This window comes from Mastomys coucha, unplaced genomic scaffold, assembly GCF_008632895.1.
Source record: "Mastomys coucha isolate ucsf_1 unplaced genomic scaffold, UCSF_Mcou_1 pScaffold6, whole genome shotgun sequence".
In the NCBI taxonomy this organism is placed as follows: domain Eukaryota; kingdom Metazoa; phylum Chordata; class Mammalia; order Rodentia; family Muridae; genus Mastomys; species Mastomys coucha.
The window spans coordinates 89226901-89250157 of record NW_022196912.1 but is presented as its reverse complement, the minus strand read 5'-3'; the positions used below and the strand labels follow the sequence as shown (position 1 = coordinate 89250157).

General features: G+C 41.6%; 1 protein-coding gene across 8 annotated transcripts in view; it reads right to left on the bottom strand.

Annotated features, from left to right (window-relative positions):
• The window catches only part of Syt16 (synaptotagmin 16), a 247584-nt gene that overhangs the window by 16317 nt on the left and 208010 nt on the right, over positions 1-23257 (bottom strand). For 6 of the 8 annotated variants that reach the window (XM_031355772.1, XM_031355775.1, XM_031355777.1 and 3 more), the window contains 4 exons: positions 22927-23184; positions 16378-16631; positions 10641-11081; positions 7523-7712 (listed from right to left, as the gene is read on the bottom strand). In XM_031355772.1, the coding sequence (XP_031211632.1) occupies positions 7523-7712; positions 10641-11081; positions 16378-16631; positions 22927-23184 (1143 nt within the window). The remainder of the gene's footprint in view (positions 1-7522; positions 7713-10640; positions 11082-16377; positions 16632-22926; positions 23185-23257) is intronic. The other 2 variants (XM_031355778.1, XM_031355774.1) reach the window with 1 other exon arrangement.

The window sequence follows — 23257 nt, the reverse complement described above, 5'->3', positions numbered from 1 at the left end:
TCAACATATTTAGCCATCAGGAAAATGCAAATTAAAACTATATTGAGTCTCCATGTCACCTCATTCAGAATGCTGTCATTGAGAAAACAGACAATAGATGCTAGAGAGACTGCAGGGACCGGGGAGGGGGCGGAAGGAGAACCTCTATGTACTGTTGGCGGGGATGCAAACTGGACCAGCCATTATGGGAATCAGTATGGGCACTAAATATAGTCCATTCATACAACCCAGGCATCTGACTGAAGGGGTTGGATTCAGTAAGCCACAGAAACACTTGCACATCATGTTTACTGCAAAACTGTTCACAAGAGCCGAACTAAGGAAAAAATGATATCTATAAATAATGGATTTTATACCACCATAAAGAATGAAATTACGCTGTTTGCAGAAAGAAAAAAAAATGGATGCAACTGGAAATCATCCTATTAGGCAAAACAAGCCAGACTCAGAAAGACAAATATCGCCTTTTTTCATTCATGGATCTTAGACTTTCTGTAAACAGGAAAACATCTGTGTGTGTGTATGTCTTGAAAGTAGAAATGGGAAGGTCTAGTAGGAAGGGGGAGGGGAGAAGACTGTGGGCTCAGTTTGCCAAGGTACGCAGCATACTTACATGAAAGTCTCTTTATGAAGCCTGTTACAATTGCAATGAACATACAATTAAAATAAACCTACCATCTTAGCCACTGCTCTGTGGGACTGAATAGGAAGGGCCCCAAGACCATCACCACCACCTAACCCCAGAACTCTTTCACCTCCCAAAGCCTAAGCATTGCATTCTAAGCACATTCAGCACTAACCCATGCCCTTCTCCCCATCAACCCTGGCAATACACCCTACTACATGTGTCTGCAATTCTTACTACTCCAAGTATCTCGTGTCAACAAAATCATTCTGTAAGTTTTGTATAGTTTATTTAAGAAGTGCAATGTCCTCGAGGTTTAAGTAGAGTTCGTTTTGGCACATGGTAAAAGTTCCTTCCTTGTACAGGGCTAAACATGTTCAACTTTATGAATTGTCATATCCCACTTATCTTTGAATCCACTGGTGGACAAGTCTTTGCTTCCACACTTAACTATTATGAATAACATCAATGTGATCATGGTGGTAAAATATCTCAAGTTTCTGTTGTCAGCTCTTTTGTATATGTTCACAAGAAGACTGGCTTAATCTGATAATAATTCAATATATTTTTTAAGAGTCATCTCACTGTTTTCCACTCCAGCTAATTAATCTACAATGCAGAAGGGCTCAACTTTTCCACAGTTTGACTCTTGTAACTTGGGAATTCTTGATTAGAGTTATCCTAGCAGGAAATAAGTTATAGCACACTCTAGTCTATATTTGCATTTTCCTGTGACTGATGATGTTGACTGCATTTTCATACTCCTGATGGCTATTGGTATATCTTCTTTGGGAAGGTGAATACTCAAGTCCTATACCCTCTTCAAAACCATACTTTTTGCTATTGAGTTTTAGGCATTTTGTATATGTTTTAGATATTAATATTTTTTCAAATACATGATTATTATTTCCCATATTTATGGTTACTTCATTATTCTACTGCTATTTTTTATTTAATTTTCATGTGTACATGGGTGATTGTATGCATATGTGTGTGTGCATGTTCATATGTGTAACTATGTGGCAGTCCTAGGGCAGTATTCAGTGTTAGTCCCTGCCTTCTACCTTGTTTTAAACAGAATCACCATAGGAACATTGGGATTAGATATCCATGCTTCCACATCTCAATTTACATGGGTTCTGAGAATCCAAACTCGGGTCCCCAGATTGCCCTGCAAGCATCTGCCCACTGAGCCATCAAGCCAGCCCCTGCTATTGCTTTTTGCTTTACATTTGTCTGTGTTTATTTTGCTGTTTGTGCCTTTAAAGTCAAATGTAAATGAATATGTATATGTATGTATATATATGTATATGTGTATGTGTGTGTATACTGTCTTAACATCTTGACTGTCAAAAAATTTGAGCATATCTGATCATCTCTTAAGCAAATGCAGATCTTAGAATTGTCTGATTTCTAGCTCTCTTTCCAATCCTGATGTTACATCTTCACAGGTTTAGACTTAAACCCTTTGTCTGAGTTCAAACACTGGTCATATTTACTGTTCCCAACACAATCTAGCAGGCTTACACTCATTTACGGATCTGTCAATTCCTTCCTGAATTCATTCCATCCTTCTAATTTCTCTTTCTTTCTTCCCAACATATATTATTTAGTATTCTTTCAATGATTAAACCCTTTCAACTTTCAAGACAAATGTCCATTTCTTCCTCTGTTCCAAGAACAAGCTGACATGTTGAGCAGTAACCTTTGAGGCTTTAGTATGGGCTCTGTGGTTGAGAAGTGCATCTTCTCAGTTAGTGTACCCTCATCCTTCGATCAGTCACCAGGGGTTTAAAATGTCTCCACTCAGATATAATGGACAAACCACACTGTCTTTTTTCCCTACTGCTTTTAAGATTTTTTTTTCTTTAGACTAAGCTCATGTATCTCTGGCTAGTCTGAACTTGCCATGATCTGCCATCCTCCACCCCACTGTACATTCCACCATTCCTGATTGATGCTACCCAGAGAACTGAACTCAGGACTCTGTGCGTATTGGGCAAACATTTGGCCAACTTAATCCATCTTCCAGTCACTTCTAATAGTTTCTGATTTTGATTACTATGATAACTAAATGGATTTTCTAGAAAATGAAAAATTATGTGTATGTGTGACATGGTACATTAGTGCTATATCTCAGTCTTCACAAGAACTGACCATTAAGGAGGGTGGTGGTGCAGAAGCCTTCAGTCCCAGAACTCGAGAGTAGAAGCAGATGAATATCTGAGTTCGAGGCCAGCCTGGTCTACAGAGTGAGTTCCAGGACAGCCGGGGCTATACAGAGAAACCCTGTCTTGAAAAACCAAAACCAAAACTATAGATAGATACTCAGATAGATAGATAGATAGATAGATAGATAGATAGATAGATACATACATACATACATACATACATAATAGATACATAGATAGACACATAGATAGATAGATAGATAGATAGATAGATAGATAGATAGATAGATAGATAGATAGATAGATAGATAGATTAGATAGATAGATAGATAGATAGATAGATAGATAGATAGATAGATAGATAGATAGACAGATAGATAGATGGTACATAAATATATAGATAGATACACAGATAATAAGTGAACAGATGAATGAATGACTGAATGACCATTATTATAAGTACACAGTGGCTACTAAAACATTGTTTAACTGAAGTGGTTCTAAAAGAAGGCCCATGCATGTCCCATGCCTGCTGGGTTTGTCGACTCCTTCCCCTGTGCTCCTTTTGTATACTACACTATCAGCTTTTACATACTCCTCACTGCAAACAAGAGGCAGCTGATTTGCTTTTCTGTTTTTCTTTCCTCTCCTCTGCTATTGTGACTGCCTAACAAGGTTAACACACTGCTGCGGCTAAGCATTATCATTTAGGTGGTAATTATCACGTGTGACTAATCGTGAGCATGCTGAGAAGCTGGGGAACTTGCTGATTTTAACTGGAGGGGACATCTTAATGATAGCTTTTGACAAGCACCATTATATGTGTCTATATACACATCTATACACAGTGCAGAAACACACTATCAATGAAGGCAAAGCAGAGATGGAGAAAGAGAAGTTGCTACAGAATAGCTAACTTCTTCAAAAGATGTCAATGCTTGTGTGTCTGTGGAAGTCCTTCGTTAATCTTATTTCACGGAGAAAGAGATAAAATTCAGAGAGGTTCAATCAAATGTGGAGGCCAAGCAATAACTGAGTGACAGGCCTAGGTTAACAGCAGAGGGGAACTGCTAAACTCCAAGTGAGTTGCTTTTCTAGGAAATCAAATTTAAGGGACAATCAAATGTTTCTGATTGGTACTGATGACTTATGCAAAAGCATTTGTAAAGCACATGGGGATTTCAGGGAGCTACCAGAGGCCAGATCCTACTGTCTTGCCTGTTCTTGACTGTGAACCTGGACTCTCCTTTGCCACTGGAAGAATTGTAGACCAGCCTATTCCACTTTAGTGGCAATCACAGTATCTATGAACAGTGAAATTATTGTACACACTTACCAGTCTAGGGGGTGTGGGGCTTAGGGTTGAAGCTAAGAAAAGAAGTGCCAAAATGTTAGAGGATGCCCAATTAGATAAGGAACTTCCAGGAGGCCAGCGTGGCTGCTTCAGCCTGTATCACTGTGATGTCTATTCTTGGTTGTCTAGACTAGGTTGGCCTCAAACTCACAGAGATCCACCTGTCTCTGCCTCTCGAGCTCTGCCACCAGTGCCAGGCTTACCTTTTTCTAAGTTGCCTATTTTACTTAGGGAGAGAATTTTAAGGCACCACACCAATTTTCTGATTGGGTTGAACTCTCAAGTTCAAAGTTCTTTTCTTTTACGATACATCATAAGGCAAGAGAGTCTCACTTCTAGATCTCACTCTTTGCCTCTTTTCTGGCAAGCTGTAAAACCTTAGCAATATTCCAGAGAAGAAACGTCCCCAATGTTTTCCTCTCCTTCATTCTTGCCCAGGTACCACAGTACCACAATGACAATCACCTGCAAGGCAGGGCTGATGTGCCCTTTTGACAAGAATAGGTGGAGACACCTGAGCTGCAAGCCTCAAGTGCAGTACCTTGTAACCCTGGTACCTATTCATTTCTCAGACATGCCTCTCCCCTAGCAGGCAGTCCCTCAGGTATCCACTCACACAGGCTAGGAATCGCTGGCTGTCCTCTCCAGCAATACACCCGGCATCCTATCCTGCTCTCACCGACAGCTCATTTATCAACTCACTCCCATCCTTCTTCCCCATTTGTTCCAACTCTGCTGAGCTACCTGATAACACCAAAACTATGCCCTGCACTTGCCTGATAGGTGTCAATGTAGCATCCATGCCATCATGCAGAGCTAACACTTTCAGTCTCTTGGACCCTGGAAAGTTCCAGGAGATCCCTTTGCAGAGCTCCACAAAGGAGCTTTCTACTTTTTCACCCCTTCCTAATTGGCTTTCCCTCAACTACCAGCATTTAACATAGGCCAAAAAAACATTTGTTTCCATTGCTTGGTTTCAGTCTTAATTAAGAGTCTCACAAAAGCATTGCTTTTCAATACTTTTGTTTCAGAGATGAAGTATGCCAGCCATATTCAAGGTTAAGTTGTGATCCTATGTCTATGATAAACATGTACACAGACTTAAATTTATGACTTAAATCCATTTTCAAGTTAAGAATTACCCTTTTGTCTTAAGCAGATTTAAGTTAGTATTACAATAATTTCTTCTTTGGGCACATTTTTAAAAAATAGAATATACAGTAATATAACTTTCGATATCACAGCTCTATATTAATTATCCCTGCCTGCAAAACATATTATTTGCAGATGAGGAAACAGATTCAGGATAGCTTAGTAACTCACAGCTGGCAAGTAAGAGAACATGAATTACAATGTGGCTTATTAACTTCTAGATGATTTTTTTTCTCAAGCGCTGCCCATGCTGTCCACTTCCCCCGCACTATCCTGCACACAAACGTGAGCTTCCTAACTTGGACTCAAATAGGGCATATCTGTGACCCACAGCTTTATCACTTTTTTGCATCTCCATCACGTGCCCCAAATATTGTTCAGATGGTAACAAATTTCAACAACAAAAGAAAGGACATTGGCAGACACTCTGGGGGAGGAGTCTTAAATCAGGACCTTAACAAGCTGCTATGGAAAGAAAAGCTGGATCTCTGGACTATCAGAGAGCCTCTAACTGTACAATTAATAATCAGAGCCTATTGTACATTCTAAATAGCTCTTACCTGCCTGAATGGTGGCATTGAATGTGGACTAGGCACCTCCTGGTCTAACTTATTACCCAGAGTTCTAGAGCTTTCTCTGCTGGCTTTAACACAGTTTTGCTAAGGCATGTGTATTGAAGGGCATATGCTTATTTGTACGTGCACATTAATGTGGAGGGTGGAGGATAACCTTGGGTGTCATCCTCAGGAATATCATCTACCTCGTTTTTTAGACAGGGTCTCTCTTTGGCCTGGAACTCACCAAGTAAACTAGACTTGCTGTCCAGCTGGGCTAAGGGATCCTCCTGTGTCCCCAGTCCCAGTGCCAAGGTTACAAGTATAGTACCATTTCACATGGGCTACGAGGGATTGAACTCAGGGGTTCATACTTGTGAAGCAAATGTTTTTACTAACCCCACTCCTTAGTCCTGTTTAAGAGTCTAGCTAGCAAGATAGTCACATACAACAGATGCTTGGTAGTCTGCAGCACCGTGACTGGTGGGGGTGGAGTCAAAGTCTCAGATTCCCAGATTCGGTTGTAGGGTTGACCCTCATCTAGTGCCTCATCTGGCTTTTCTAGATGAAGGCAGAGATCATTGACTGTCCGTATTTGTATTGATTTCACCATTCTTTTAGTGATATTCTAGTTCTCCTGATAAGCAGATTTTTTTTTTCTTCTCCATTTCCCCACCTTCAAGTTTACCTTCTTGTTCAGGAAAGGCTAGAAATAATTCTACAGTGTGTCTCTGACTTTCTTGCAGCTAGCATTTCAGATACAAAATATGTTTCTTTGATTAGATGTATTTATACGAGGTCCAAAGAGCAGAAGTGCATCTTCTGAAGCTTCCTTTTGTAGGTAACTAAGATCATTAAAAATATGACATGATTCTGTTAACAGTATTTTTTCAATGTTCATTATCCAACTTTGTAGGCTGAAGGCCTATTGAGGCAACTGGTAGCAGCAGTTATTTAACTCTTCCTGAACCTTGCCCTTTAGCCATGGGGGGAATGAGTTGTCCTGACATTTCTTTCTATCAATGACCTCAGAAGTAGTCATTTTCCTGAGGAGGTGGTCTTGCATTGCCCCAGATCTACTTTCTTCACTGTTGCACAATTACTAACATTTCTGTGTGCTCAGTGTGCATGTTAGGTGCTATGTTAAGCCCTTCATGCAAATGTAGCTATTTAAATCTCTCAACACTCCTGTCAGGAAGGTACTGGCTAATATTGTTTCCAGGTAGGTCAAATAGGGTTCAAAGAGATTGGTGGCGCAAATCAGAGCAAATTGAGTGGGGAATAACAGAGATGGAATTCAGTCCCAGTTCTGCCTCCCTCCAAAGTCAGAGTTCTGTCTCTTTACTGTTGAGGGCCTGTAAAATATTGGCAGATTTCAATCCCTATGTATATTACATTTCAGAAAAGGCTCTAGTCTTTTTTCCTTAAATAGTTTAAACACACCGATCATTCTAAAACATGTTGATGTATATTTAGATACCTTGAGAAGCCTTCTTCAAATTAAATAGAAGCCATGAAAAAAGCTAGGGCTATTGCTTCATGAAAACATGCCCAAGTCATACCAAGTTTATCTTTTACCACAAAAATGAAAAACTAAGATGAAACAGACAGGACCTTTCACTTGCTTCTGGGGATCCCAGAGCTCGAGCAGCAGACACATACTCACCGGGAGCTCGGTTAGCAGCGAGGTTGCGGAAATGGCTGCCTTTGATCATTTCCACAGATAATCGCCCTGTTGTGGCATTGTAGGACAGTCCCACCAATAGCTCTGGCACCCCTCCATGAGACAGTGACTGCGTGGATGAAGCACTGTCACTGTGAGACACCACAGATGGGCTGAGCGGAGACTCTCCACTCTGGAGGGGAAGAACACAAAGAATTCATTGGCCCATGCCGCATCCCTCTCTTTGAGAGAAAGCTGATATTATGTTTGGTGAAATTGTGACCCAGTCGCAATGCCTGCCAAAGATTACTAATGGGCACTCAGTGTGAATTACAATGTGCCGGGGAGTGCAGCCATGTATGAGATGGCCCATGGTACTAGCCGACATATTTATTCCAAGAGTAGGCTCCATTCAATATTTCCTCTCTAAAGACAAAACAGACAAAGATGTTATTGCTAGTGTAAATCAAACCTTCTAAGATACATGGAGTGTGAATAATACATTTAATATAGGCTAAGATTCCCTCCTGGGTAATTTGTTTCTGAATGTTTCTGCGAACCTATCCACTCCAGGCCTGAGTTTTGTCCCTGTTCTCTGTGCTCTTGATGAATAAGGCAATACAGAAGATGTTCTGTCTCAAAAGAAATGACCACCAAGCGCTGGTCAGTATATAAAACACCTGGTGTCTGGTCCTGCTGCTTAAGAAGTGGAGTTTATATAGAAAATGTTGCCTTCTGTGGAAAAAAGATTACACAGGAAGTCAGCACTCTCACTGTTTGATATTTGATAGGGGATCAGATACACAGACTGTGGATCTTGGTGACCCGGGAGGCAGCAGGTGAGCTGAGAATGCCCAGGCCTTTTCTTGTATTTATTCATGTGCACACTTCTGAGTGACAACATTATGCACCCAGCACATTCAGAAGAGGAAGGAGGAGAGGACATTGCTGACTCTCACTGAGGAGCCTGGAGCCTGAGTGGGCATCGTCAGCCTGGCTGGAGCAGGTCAGCAGGCTCTCTGGCCCTCCAGCATACTTCTTCCTCTAGCGGACACCAGTGGGTGGGACTGACCTTAAGTTCTTGACTGAATCAGAGACTATTTTCTAAAACTTCTTGACAACATTCCAATAAACAAAAGCAATGAAAGGAATCAAATGCTGAGCATGTCCAAGGGAAAATATCTCTTTAACCCAGCCATGTGTGTTTCTGAGAGCCCCCAAGCTTTCATGGATCCATGATTTATAAGAAAAAGTGCTAGTGGTCTCAACAGGGGCCTTACAGGCTTTGATGCCCAGAAATTAGAAGCACACCAATGAAAAATGTGTATCCTTGGGAGAAAGGTCACACATCTTGGTGTTTCTATAGAAACATCTATCATGGTCCCTCTCACAATAGTGTTACCTACCCATACCAAGTTCTTAATCTGTATCCATCACTTAGTCCAAAACACATAGACATATGTATGGTTTATAATCATGTTCAACAGTAGCTGATAAATGAGATATTTTCCTCCATCAACATTCTTTCATGTTGGCTCCTTCTCCCCATTCAGCCTGTGTCCTCAGTACAGAGCCTAGGCCTGACACTGTCAAGAAAAGATGTGGCTACATTCACTCCTGGGCTTCACACTGCAGGGCCTCTTTTTGACTCTTCTCTGAATTCTGTTCTTTATGATTTCATGATTTTATGAAAAGGAAGAATTTGCGTAGATGTGAGACACAAGTGGGTGTGTGCCTCCTTGAGCTTATTCTAACCCTTGTGTCAGAAAACAGTAGAAGCTGAGAGGGCACCAGCAGGGGACTATTCCACTAACCCACTGGAGAGCTGTTCTCCGCTTCTATCTAAAGAGAATTCACAGCTTTCAGCTGGCAAAGAGAGGTCATGGGTGAGTTCCACAATTTTGGAGCTAGCGACTGGAAAAATGAGCTTGCCAGCAGGCAGGTCTGGAAAGACAGCGGGTGGCATTGATTTAGAGAGGCAAAAATCAGGATTTCCAGTATGAAGATGTTCAGGCAGAATTAGAACTTCAGATGGAGAGACCTTTTTGGAACATGTCTTTGTCCTCATCCATGGCTGTGTGTCCCCTCCCTTTGTCTTGACTATCCACCCACACATGTCACCAGTCTTGTTCTCTCTATTGCTTGAGCTATGTATTGTTGTTTTTTTCTATGTCATCTCAAAAAAGCCTTGTCCTGGTCATTCTAAGCAAGCTGTAGCCTCTGAAACTTTACCAAGGGCTGCCTATCAACACTCTCCTTCACTAGTCTGTGGAATAATAGCTGTCTGCTTGCTTAGGTAGACATTTGGCCTCCACAGCCCATGACAGGATATATCTCCAATGAGTGACTGATTGGTTGACTAACCCATAGCTGTCTGATCTTTTGACATATGTTCATAAAAGGAGATCTTCATGTCACATGATAGATGATGTACAGCAGTGACAAGGCTGGCTACCTCCTAGACCTTCAAGCTCTGTAAGTCCTGGGCCAGGAAGAGGAGTAAAATGCATGGTAAAAAAACAGCCATAAAACTGGAAGGTCCCATATGTGACAGGCATTCAGGGTTGCTAACGTAGGATGGTTCTGAATCCTTGCTAAGAGCCTTGCCTTGAAAGCTCAGAAATGTCCACCTGTAATTCCTGCACTTGAGAAGCCAAGCCAAGGGGATAATGTGTTGGAGGGCATCCTGGGGTACAGAATGAGCTTGAGGCCAGCCTGGGCTATGTAGTAAGATTCTTGTTTCAGGAAAACAACAACAACAAAAGTATCATGTCTAATAATCATCATAATGCATACTGGGTGGGGATGGAAGGCACATGGATGCTTATCCACTAAGTCCAAAGCCCAGTCGCCTCCCCGGGTCTTGCCATGCCCTCCCCCACGTTGCCACTGGCATTTCCTAAAATGGGTGGAAAACACATCCATCAACTTATCAGGATGACAGGCTTGAAAGACCCACTGTCCATGAAGTGCAAACCATGGCTTATAAGGATGAGGAGAGCCAAATGGAAAATTAAATTAACGTCTATGAATTCACAAGCCAAATGTTGTAAATCAAGGGCTGACGATCCCAGGTCTTTGAACACACTGCATCATTAGCAGCGCCATTTAATATACTCACGCTCAGATTACTTCTTGGCTCCAGAACCAGAGTCACTTTCATTTCCCCTTCTGGGTGCAAGTGGCTGAGACAGAACAACTTCTCGCCCATCATTCTCTCTCGGGTCATCTTACGGGCAGCATACAGGCGGAAACGGACAACGCAGGCAGCCACCTCTCTGGGCTCCAGCTTGGTGAAGGTGACCTTTTCCTTGAAGACAGGGTTGGGCCCTCTCTGGATGTTCGTCTTACCCCTCTGTTTCTTACTGGGCAGCAGCACTATGTGAACTTGCCAGGAGTTGACACCACTTCGGTCCTTGTCTGGGAGACCCTGTGCTCTCACAATGGTCACAGTTAGCTTCTGGGTGACAGCTCTATATTCAAAGATGACATCAAGGTCACCGCATTTTGAGATAGGCTCCGAAAGCCTGGGTGGTGCCTGCGGACTGGTCCCATCCCGCTCCTGTTACAAGCAGAGGGGGAAATTGAGGCCTGGAAATGACAGTGACTTATTACACAATGACAGGTTGCTGCCCCTTGGTGCTTTCTTGGCTCCAAGCTTCCTAACTGCCAACATATTACCTTCTGTGTTAGGAAGGTCTGTTTACTAAGTTCTCTCCAACAGACTGAATTCTTGGAGGGCGCAGTGTCTGGTACCAGGCAAGCTTTTGAGAATGTTTTTTAAGTGAATAAATGAAGCACTTATATCTTTCAAAATGCAGTCATTTGTCCTGCCTCGTGAAAAGTACAGTTGCCCACTATGATGGAAACTAACTGAGACACAATGTCTCTAATTAAGCCAGCTATCTACCTATGTAAATGCCAAGAGGCAACTTTGAGTCCCCAGGAGTAATTGCTGAGCCAGAACCTGTTGTCCACAAATCAGAACTTTCCTATGGGCAAAAGTCCCAAATTTCCTAGGAGAAACGACTAAAGGCTGAGTTTCTCCAACCTAATGGCCACCTGAGTCACTCAAGGATTCTCATTAAGTCAAGAGTTATGACAGAAACTGCATTTCTGTGATGCCTGCCAGAGATGTTGGCTACAGAAAGCCAAGGCTTGGGAGGTCATTCAAAGTAAAGTCTAAAGAGATCATCCACAGCAGCCAATTAGCAAAAAGCACCACAGCAGCCAGAATACCTTGGTTAAAATCATCTACCACTGGCTAGTGTTTTGAGCCCTGGCCAAACTGGAAAGTACACGTAAGTATATGCCTGTTTGAGAGAACTGGGTTGCAAAGCTATGGAAATGTAGCCAGGTGGCACACTGAACTTCTCCACACTCTAGGTAGACTGCCAATTTTAGTGTTTTACTGTTTTCTTTGTGTCTTAATCTCTGCATAGGCATGTATGACATATGTACACATGTGTGTATGTATTTGCTGAATCAGTGAAATAAACGTGAAAGCCTGGATTTGAAAAGAGAGAGAGAGTAGGGCTGTGAGGTTTTAGTCAAGATGAAAACCCGTCTTCAACCAGACTCCTTAATTATTGCTAACACTGGTGTGGAGCTGCTTCTTTTCAAGTACACCTCTCTCTTTGTGGAATGTCACCCTTGGCCATCAATTTACTTATAGCTACTCAGGTCTATTGCTCTTACTGGGAAACCTAAACTGCACATCATTTACTGTAATGACCACCACACCAACAAATTACTAATAATGTCAATATAATTTTTAACTTTTTCCTGAAGGTCTGAGTCTTTCCTAAAAGGGTCTCATAGTGAACCCTTCTTAATGTAAATTCATTCTTTATCTCTAGAACTGAACTCTAGTTCAGAGATTACTTCAAAATTACAAGAAAATACTTCAATATGGGCATTTATCAATGAAACATTCCCACGGCATCATAGGGAAATATATGGTACTGTGGAATCAAATGCTCTTTAGAGACCATGTCTGCTACTTCTTATAAGCTCGATAACACTGGGGACATTATTTCATACTTTCCATTATCTTTCTTCAATAGTAAAATAGAGATGATACCCACTCCGTAGGGATGCTATGCAAAGCAGAAGACTTGACATATAGGAGACATCTAATAAATGCCCTTCCCTTTTAAGATTCAAATTAGCCTGCCAAGAAAATTCAGCTTTCTTATAACATAAGGGAAGCTTCTTCTATCCTTTTCCCTGTGCATGCAATCATGCATGAGCATTTCTATTCAGAGGTACTTAGTTTCAAGTGATAAAAGTGGTTGCTATAGAGACTTCTGAATACAACTGACTAGTGTATATATAATATTAGAAACAAGTCTCCAAGGAATTCAGCTAACTGAAAAACCAAGGCAGACTCTTTTCTTAAACTCCTGTCTCCCCTTAAAACTCCCATCTATTTTAGCCTGCTCTTGATCATCTACATGACTTGCCTAGATGTAAGCAGTAATAGCTAGCATTCTTTAAGTTGTTCTTAAAATCAGGTACCATATCAAGTCTGCTCTGGCACACTTTGGATCCTCTTGGCTTTATCCCTGGTTTCATTTCCTCTAAAGGAATCTCTTACCTTCTGCTCATAAAATATAAAGCTCATCTCTCATCAATGATCCATTGGTACCAATGCTTAGATAATATTCTGCTTCCCACCATGTTTGTAAAGATCAGAATGCGCACTATCATTAATGCCCTATGCAATAAGCTTTCTCCCTTTAGCAAGATAAACTCAGAGCAAATAATAATTTCTTGGAGTGTGAGCCACAGAATAAAGCTATTGCTCACACTGGATGGTGGCCAACTCAAGGGCAGAGTCTCATCCAGGAGCTCTCTTCTTCCCTCCCTCGTTCCCACATCCTTCATTGAGAAAGTGCTCACTAGCAAAGGAGAAAACAAAAGCCTTCACCTTCAGCTCTTACTAGGGAACCCACCTAAGAAATACTGTGCTTTGTAATACTTATATCTGCCTAATGAGCTAGTATTTTTAACGTCATTATTTCATGGGAAGGAAAACTAAAGTGAAAATGGGCTATGTAACTAATATCCTTTCAATAGGAGGGTTCATATGCCAGTCCAGGATCATTCAAGATTCTTACTCCAGCTGCCTAAGAGCAGACCTTAAACAGTCAAAAATCCCAAACTTTGTATTAAACCATATGACTTACTTCTTTCTGCCAACCCTTTCCCTGTAGATGCTTCTGTGCTTACTGAGTATGTGAGAGGAAGATGGGAGGCGGTAGCGATGGAAGTTGAATGGCAGTACTGTAAATTCATTCCCTTTCAGGTCTCTGCTCTTAATATTAAGGTAGGAGTCAGTAGCTTTATCATCTACTTCAATGCCAAGGCTAAAAAACTCAGTGCCTGGTAATTAGGCTCTCCCACATGTCCATCAGCTACCTATTCAGGTAAGTGCTGCACCGGCAGACTTCTGGGAAGTCCCGGGCAGAGCAACTACAATTGCTCTGAGAATGCTGGGCCAAGCCCAGCTCTGGGCAGCAGTTGGCCTCCTGAAAGGCCAATCCCAGCTGTTGCTCCTGAAAACTGGGCTTTGCAGTCTTGACCTGGGTTGATTTGAGACAGAGATTTGTGAAGGTTTGTATTTTCATAGCAATTAATTATTTCAACACGTTACCTATCACCAGGCCACCAAAGGGGCTCCTTGTACAGGTGCTGTTAATACTGCTAATCTGTTTGACCTTCCTGCAAGGTAAAACTCTCTTCCTTCTTATCCCCATTTGGCAGATTTTAATTAACTTCTCAAGGCCAACCAATTAATCAGTGGAAAGCAGAGAGGAAAAGTGGGACATCTGTCTCTCTGTGTGGTTGAAATCTCCAGCCACCTTCCCATTGTTTCTCCCACCAAGCCCCAGGTCTGCAGGAGACAGTCAATGGTCCATGCCAGCTGAGGGTAAACTGGAAAATCCATGATCATAGCAGGTAGTCAGTCTGCATGAGTCCTTTTCCTTTGGAGACAAAATAAATGATTCCTTGAGCTCTCCTGTCCTGATTTTCCCCTTTAAGGTGGAAATGTTTGCATCAAACTGTCAAAATCCACGTTAAGTTTAAAGATTTTCTGTCAAACTGAAAAGCCTTTCTGTTTTAGTAAGATAGTGTTGATGTCATCTTGTGGCCCAAAGTAAATGGATCCACAATACGTTCTGGATGCCAGATACACCAGGGAAGACAAGGTTCTTAACACGGCTAAGAGACAAATAAATCAATGCTTAAGAGGCAAGCTACGCCTGCAGGGCAGGCAGTTACGGGAACGGCCTGAGCTCGATCTGGAGTTCTACAGTAGGAGCACCAAATTACAGTTTTTGTCTCAAAATAGATAGGAGGTTGAATGGTGCACATGGAGCTGTCTGGGTATTTTTGGAGTCTGAGAACATTCAGTTCCCTCAGCATAAGTCATCTATTAAAGCACCAGGAGGCAGGGAAATGGGAGGTTCCGTGGGGAAGGCAAACCCAAACCTAATGGCACAATTATCAGGGAGACAGAGTTATCAACAGGCAGGTAAATAGTTGTGTTTTGTTTTTTGCTGTGAGGGAGACAAAGGGAACATTTTTAAACATTGTGTGGGATCTGATTGGCCTCTGACACCACGGCAATGCAGACCTGTATTTTGTTTCTGTCTCTTTCTCTCTCTCTCTCTATTTATCTTTTTAACAAAACTGGTGACAGTTAGGAGCTTTGGGTACCTGTGTGGGAAGGACTGACTAACAAACCATAAACCAGGTATCTGAGTTTCTATTTCTGGTTTTCAGCAAAAGCACCATCATAAAGGGACCAGCACACACATGAACACGTGTACGCATGGGGCTTTTTACACATGCCCTACATATTGAGAACAGCAAAGCTTTGGAACATGAATTTCTACAGCTTTCTTTTGCATTTCTTTAAACGTTCAGCATGTGTGACCTCTGGGTGCTTCTGAAGAGGTTCACCCCACGTATTCCTCTGGTTGCAGAAATCAACTCATTCTCTAGCTCTAGCTCTACACATTATATTGAAGTCATATAAATATTGAATAATCACTAGTAACTTCAACTAAACTGATTTCCAGTTAACACCTCTTAATGTTGGGGCATCATTATAAAAGGCCGGAACTCACAAAGCACAATCAGAGATCCTTGTGAGATAAAGCAATACATAAAAATAAAAATAAAATAAATAAATAAAAATAAAAATAAAACCCTAGACTAGAGTAGCTGGTGTCGCTCTCCATCATGGCTGCCATCATTATCACAGATAGCCCTATATATTAAGGACAAGCTTTAATTGGAAGACCTATTCGTAAGCTGCATCTTCATCAGATGTTTATTACAAAAAGCAGCATCAATGACCAGAATCTTGTTACTCTCGGTGTTGCCTCCCACACCTTTAACTCAATTCAAAGGTGACAACTACAAACCCTCATCATGTCTTCACTTTAGTTAAATTCTCCAATAATTCTGATTTTAGCAATCATAGTGCAGGATTTGGGGTGAAATCAAATAGAATTCACTTTTCCAGGAAGGAAAGCAACCAAGTTCTCCAAGGTCTAGAAATCCTATTGTATGAGAATATCCCTGATAGCTCTTCATGTTTCCCACCGCATGTTTCTGCTGCTTCCATTTTGAAAGAATGTATTTGTAATTCTTTTATTGCTATTCATACAAGGTTGTGTGTGTGTGTGTGTATATGTGTGTGTGTGTGTGTTATTGTTGTTGCTGTTGTTGTTGTTGTTGTTGTTGTTGTTTTTAGACCAGGCCGTACTTCCTTTCTGGAGAAATCAGGTAAGGGAAACAGAATGAGTGGATGGTACTGAAACGAAGAAGAGAAAACAACTTGCCTCTGGACTCCACATAGAGGAGCTGTGGGTGGCATAGGAACCTTCAAAGCCCCGACTAACAAAAGCTGTCTCCATCTCCAGGACACCATCTGCACAAGGACGACTGAGGCTTCGGACCATGCCAGTCTCTGGATGGCAAAGGCCATGGTAGCTGGTGTTCCTGCCCTCACAGGGAGATTGTGGGATAATGGAAATGGGGCGGTCTTCATAAGACAGAATCTCAGAATAACTGAGTTGGCTGGTTCCATCCAAATCTAAATTTGCAATTAAAAAAAAAAACATTTCAAATGTATTATGTTTTGGTCTAGAGAAATTGAACGACTGCAGACACAACAATCAAGACCACAGGGGAGAAAAACATAACAATAACATCTTCAAAAACAATATCACCTACACGATGGATAAACTTTACCCCTATAGTCAAAAAGAATACTAGTTCATTATGTGTGATAAAGTAGGCAAGGATCATGTCTTTAAGGCCAGCCTGGGCTACAGAGGGAAAAAATAAGTCTTTTAAAAAAACAAAAAACCCTGAAATCCTGATAAGAGTAAAAAGCTCCTGTATCAGAGCCACAGAAGTTCTGATGTGTGAACCATGTTCCTGAACAATGGTTCATATTTTCTGAACACTTACTTTCTTACATAAAAATATGTTTTAAAAGCCACCAGTGGGTCATTATGGATGTTAAACAGTATTTATCAGGCAGACAGCAGCAGTATTTTCCTATAAATGGTAGATTCTCACTGGCCTGTCCCAAACTTGATCCTTCCACCTCACTAAGCCCCAGTTTCCACAGCATCCCAGCTCGCCCATACCCACTTAGGCTCTCACTGTCTGTTTCTCTCCTCTAGGCCTGATCCACTCAAAGGACCATTAACTCCTGAACTATCCCTGACTCCTGGTTCAGTGTTTTCTCTCTCTCTCTCTCTCCCCTTTCTCCCATTCTGAAGCCTTCTGAGCAGAGGGTGATCTGGTTGTTGTAGAAGACTAGGGAGCGCAGAGTGAAGCAACCAGACCCTCTCCATGTGACTGTTTGCTTTCTAGAACCACCTCTAGGTTATCCACTCTAATGCATTTGTTTTAACCTTTTAGTAGAAGTATCCATCCCTATACTCACTCATATTATTAAGAAGTAAGATGTATTAAAGCAGGGCTGGGAATGTCTGAGCTGGTAAAACACTGGCTTTGTAAGCACAGGGATCTAGGTCCAATGACCCCTACCAAAATAAAATCCTTAGTGTTTTTCTTTTGCATTCTCTCTCTGTTTGCCTCCACTCCCTTTCTTCTTCTTTCCTCACCTCTCCTATACTGCCCCCCACAGCCCTACTCATCCTTAATGTCAGCAGACAATGCAAACCTCCCGAGCAACAGCTTCAGCCCACCCCAGCTAAGATGTCCCATCTCTTTAGCCTCCACTCCCTCTCAATATTCCCCAACCTAGGGTGAAAGGAAAAGAGAGGCAGAGACAAGAGTGAGTGGGATATCAAAGAGACATCCCTAGTTCAGCTCTTATGCACCCTAGCAATTCCTCAGCTGAGTCTAGGAACTTCAGCTACAGAAAAGACTTCCAGGAGGCATAAACACACATAGTCTGGATCTGCGGCTACATCTTCACTGAATCTTTGAATAACCTTCCAACATACTCACACTTGTAAACCGTTGAAGCAGCCAGGTGGGAAACAAAGCAGAACCTTGGTGACCAGGGTATATAGGACCAATATGCTGCTTCAACCTTAAAATATGTAATGTGGGGCCTGAAAATGGCTCAGAGGTTAAAGTGCTTACCATGCGAGCATGAATGCTGGAGTTTGGATGCCCAGAAGCCACACAAATGTTAGATAAGCATGATGACCCATCAGGAATTTCAGTGTCCTGGTGGAAAAGTCTAGGGGTTCCTAAAACAAGCTGGCTGCCTAGGCCTTATTAGGAAGCTCTTGGTTTGAGAGACCCTGCCTCAACGACTAAAGTAGAGAATGATCAAGGAAGACTGTCAACATCAGGTCCAAACCTCCACACACATGTTCATATATATGCACATGTGCCATGCACCTACATGACATGCACACACATACACACACCCTACATGTGCACATGAGAATGAAATATATACTCAGTCCCATATATATCATATATAGACATTCTTGTGTGTATTTTTTTAAATACTATCAATGTAGACCATATTAGCACAGTTTTGGACTCTGGCTTTATTTTTCAAAACCATACCAGTCACTGAAAAACTGCTTTTTCTGTTGTGTTATTCTTAAATATTCAGTTCAGGTTCCTTAGAAACACTTTTCACAGGATACCACCAAAAAAAAAAAATGTTACATTCATACTTTTAGATGTTTGGCAAACACACTTTTTTAAAAAGCCATAGAAAACGACAGAATGCAGGAAACTCCTCACGCAAAAACCTACAATAAAGCAGGATTTTCTTCTAAGTCTCTAATTAGCACACCCATTCCTCACATACATGAACAGTGAGATGTCCTATTAAACAGTGGGCCATCTATCAATGTGTGCAGCGCCCAGCAGGACTTCAGTACAAAATCTAACTTTGCCAAGAAATTATCCCCATAAAATTGTCTCACGACTTTAACTCCTATGGTGATAATTCCTAGATCAGTAATGTAGGGACCTCCAACAACTACATTAAAGCCTTGAAACATTATTCATACCTAAAAAAATAGCACTATATTAATGTAACAATGCATTTTCCATGACAGACAAGCAAGGGATAAATTAGAAAAATCAAGTCTGGGCTACATGTTGCAAGAAGAAGGAATTTGAAACATGTCACTTTTCTGTACAATAGTGTTCCCTTGCCTTTAAATGACAGAGAGTCACATCACCTTAAGCACATATGTAAAAGTAACGGCCTATTTTCAGAGAAATAAATCCAGGTTTCTTAGACCCATAACTATATCACATCAAATACATTTATATGGTCAGAGAAAGTATTCAACTTGTTTAGTTTATGAGCCACTTTAATGAAAAATTCTACTATCTAATTACTCTCTTTCATACTCTAGACCTGCCCATATCAAAAGATTGTTACTTACTATTCATAATGGTCTACCTGCATGATACCCTAACTGGATTATGGGTGCCAATTATTGGAATTCTAATAGGAATTGACATGGGGGTACTATTTTGCAGATGTGACTAAGATTCATAATCAGTTGACTTCAAGTAAAGGAGATAATCCTGGACACTTAGTTGAAAGGCTGGAAGAGAACTAGGGCTTCCAGGGAGGAAAGGAAAATGCATCTACAGATGGAAGTTCTAGCTCATACCTAAGAGTTTGCATCTACATCCTCACAGCCCGCTCCAGAGAGAGCAGAGCTAGGGATTTCTGTGTCTACCAGCATGAGCAAATCAACTAATTCTTTGCAATGAGTCTCTAGAAATCCACACATATGTGTACAGCACACATACATGCACACACATATATTGCTGATGACTTCATAATTGTGTGTGTATGTGTGTGTGTGTGTGTGTGTGTGTGTGTGTGTGTTTTCCTAGTCCTATTTTTCTGGTTGGTACAATATTCCATACAAAATTGGCTAAAGACACTAGGGATATGAGTTTTTTTTAATGATATGAAGGAGAGGATATCTGTTTTTTATAAACCATCTTAGTGGCGATAGGCAACCTTTAGACATTGTTATCATCTACAAAGTTCACACTCAAAAAGTCCACAATAGCATTATGAATTTTTAAGTCTCATAATGTTTTAAATAAGTTTATTATTTTGCATCTGGGCCACATTCATAGCTCTCCCATCCACAGATAGCCTCCTTGCTACAGTTGGACCTGCCAACAACAAGGAGCAGCTATTCTTATTGGGCTTTAAGGTTACTGCTCAAAACAAACCAAAAAAAAAGCAGCCCAGCAAGTCAATAATTCTGTTATAGACTTAGATTCTGTCTGGAACTCAAGCTTTCCGTGACAGGAAAAATGAAGTCATGAACTTTACAGGCAAATGGATGGAACTAGAAAAGATACCACTGAGTGAGGTAACCCAGACCCAGAAGGACAAACATTGCACTTCTCTTTTACTGGAGGCTCCTAGCTCCAAATCTTCAAATGTGAGCACACAGCCTGTAGTAACTACAGAAACCAAGAAAGAAAAATGGGACCACTGCCAGGATATGGAGTGTGGGGAGCAATGCGGGTGTGGGGGAATAGCAGAAAACAGGTGGTCTGACTGGAAAAATAGAGAAAGGGGGCACTTAGGGAAAGAGGGAGGTAAATACAGGAGAAAGTCAATGAAACTGCAAAAGAAGAGACAGAACTTCTGAAACAGGGAGGAGTGCTGAACAATGACGTCGTCTGGCCATAATATGGCCATTGTATTTAGGCACTCACAGCATCAGAGGTTACCTGCACAAGACCGGGACAAGACCAAGCCAGTCAGTACTGTAGCATGAATAGCAGAGGGGTTTAGTTAAGGAGCTGTTGTAGATTGTAGCTGCTGGTGGATCGGAGAGTCATTGTATACTGAGGTTGTGGCCTATGCCCCAGTGACTGGTCTTATCACCACAGTTATGTGAGCATCCCTGATGGAATCAACTGGATTCAGTCAGTTTGGATGGGAGCAGGGAAGGATAATGAAGCTCAGAGAGTAGTTGGAACAGATGAGATGGGATGGATTTGATCAAAATACCTTGTATACATGCATGAAATTCTCAAAGAGGTAAGTTAATTATTTAATAAAAGAATGCATTAACAACAATGTGAATCAACACTAAATTAGATGCCTGGAGGGTGGGGGAAGCATGGTTTGGAATACATTACTGATGACTTCATAAGAAATCCATCATGACCTCACTTAAGGGAAGCATAGAATATAAGAAGTCACTTGCAGCTCATTTCAAATTAAGACCTCAGGTTAATTTTGAACATTTAATTCACTGTCCAACATTTTAATGCATTTTTTAAACAGAAAGAAGACCTACAATTAAACTGAATCTAAGTAAAATAAATTAGCTAAATGAAAAATAGGTAAAATATAAAGAAAGATTTTTCTTTATCATTAAATAATTTTGCTGCTATAACAATGAATAAAAAAAGAAATGGCAGAAAAAATAAGCAATACAAACATGAATCTTCGCACAGCTTTGATGACCTCAAATTTGGCATGCAGCTATTTCTATAAAAATCCTTTGGATTTTCTTCAGAATTTACAGTAATTCATTCAATGTGGTAGACTCTGTCCCCTGTCCAATAGAGGGAAGTTCATCTTTTCTATCACTACCTGTCAAAATTTCAAAATTACTAGTTCTGACAAGGATAAGTTATCATGGATTCCAGGAAGGTAAGTCAGAGTGGCTGTCTCCATTCTCAGAGCCTTGGCCATTTCTATAAATCAAAACCCAGACGCCAAGGCTTCTGGGAAATGGAACCATTAGCTTTAGAATTAAACAAGCGACTCCCAGGGAAATCAACTACTATTAACTTTCATTAGCCAGCACTTGCCTGCTTGGTGGAAAGAAAGGAATGCAGAGGAGAGCACTAGGGAACAGGAGGGCATGGGGGAGGGAAGGCAGAGGTCTGCAGCCATTGATGCTGTGGTTTGTTAAAATAGGTCATGTTGGCTTGTGTCAATATGTCTAACTGCATGACAAGTAGTGAGCTTTCCCTGCCCCGCAAACAGGGTCTTGTTGACTAGTTGAGCCTTTGTCCTTTTTCTACTCCTTCTGCTCTCATTACCAAATCACAATCTCTCTTTTATCATCTCTCAGTTCCTCTGTTCTTCTTTTCCTCTGTCTCAACATGACAACATGGAAGATTCCTGAGATACCCCTCCCCCATTGCTATGGCTGCCATACACCCAATGAGAGAGGTGGCTGCCATTCACCCAATGAGAGAGGTGGCTACCATTCACCCAATGAGAGAGGTGGCTGTCATATATTCAATAAGAGAGGTGGCTGCCATTCACCCAATGAGAGAGGTGGCTGCCATTCACCCAATGAGAGAGATTGCTGTCATATATTCAATGAGAGAGGTGGCTACCATTCACCCAATGAGAGAGGTGGCTGTCATATATTCAATGAGAGAGGTGGCTGCCATTCACCCAATGAGAGAGGTGGCTGCCATTCACCCAATGAGAGAGGTGGCTGCCATTCACCCAATGAGAGAGGTGGCTGTCATATATTCAATGAGAGAGGTGGCTGCCATTCACCCAATGAGAGAGGTGGCTACCATTCACCCAATGAGAGAGGTGGCTGCCATTCACCCAATGAGAGAGAAGGAAGACTGGAAAGCTTAGATTGCTGTGAGCAGAGATGAAGTTGTATGGAGCACACTTTCTCTAGCCTTTTACCAATTACATTTTCCTGGTCCAGGATCCCTCTCCTTGTCCTTCTGCCTTTCCCTCTCCCTTTCTCTCTCTTTCTCTCTTGGGACTCTGAGCATGAAGATCCAGGAAAGCACTGAGAAAGCCTGAACTATTCTTTCTGGACACTTCCCCCAGTTCCATAGTTTATTCTCTTCCTTCTCTAGACTCTTAGATAAGTATCACAATTATTCACCAGCATTCTTACCATTGGCCTGCCCTTGCCTGCAATGCAATGTGCTGCAATGAGCACCTTCACACGCAGACGCTTCTGCACTGTCTTCTTTGTGCGTACACAGCAAACGTTTGCATTTTGTTTTCTGCTCCAACTCTGTTGTCTTTCCTTTCTCAGGTGCTCCTGTGCGAAAACTCTGGGATCGGGACACTGAGACCTCGAACTGCTTAATCACATCTTCATCACTCTCAGAAGACGTGGATGGCTCTTCATCATCCCCAAAGCTGTTTGCTGGAAGCAAACAAGGGCCATGAGTCTCTCGTGAAGCTCCATGATCCAACACAGAGACAGACAAACCAGGAAA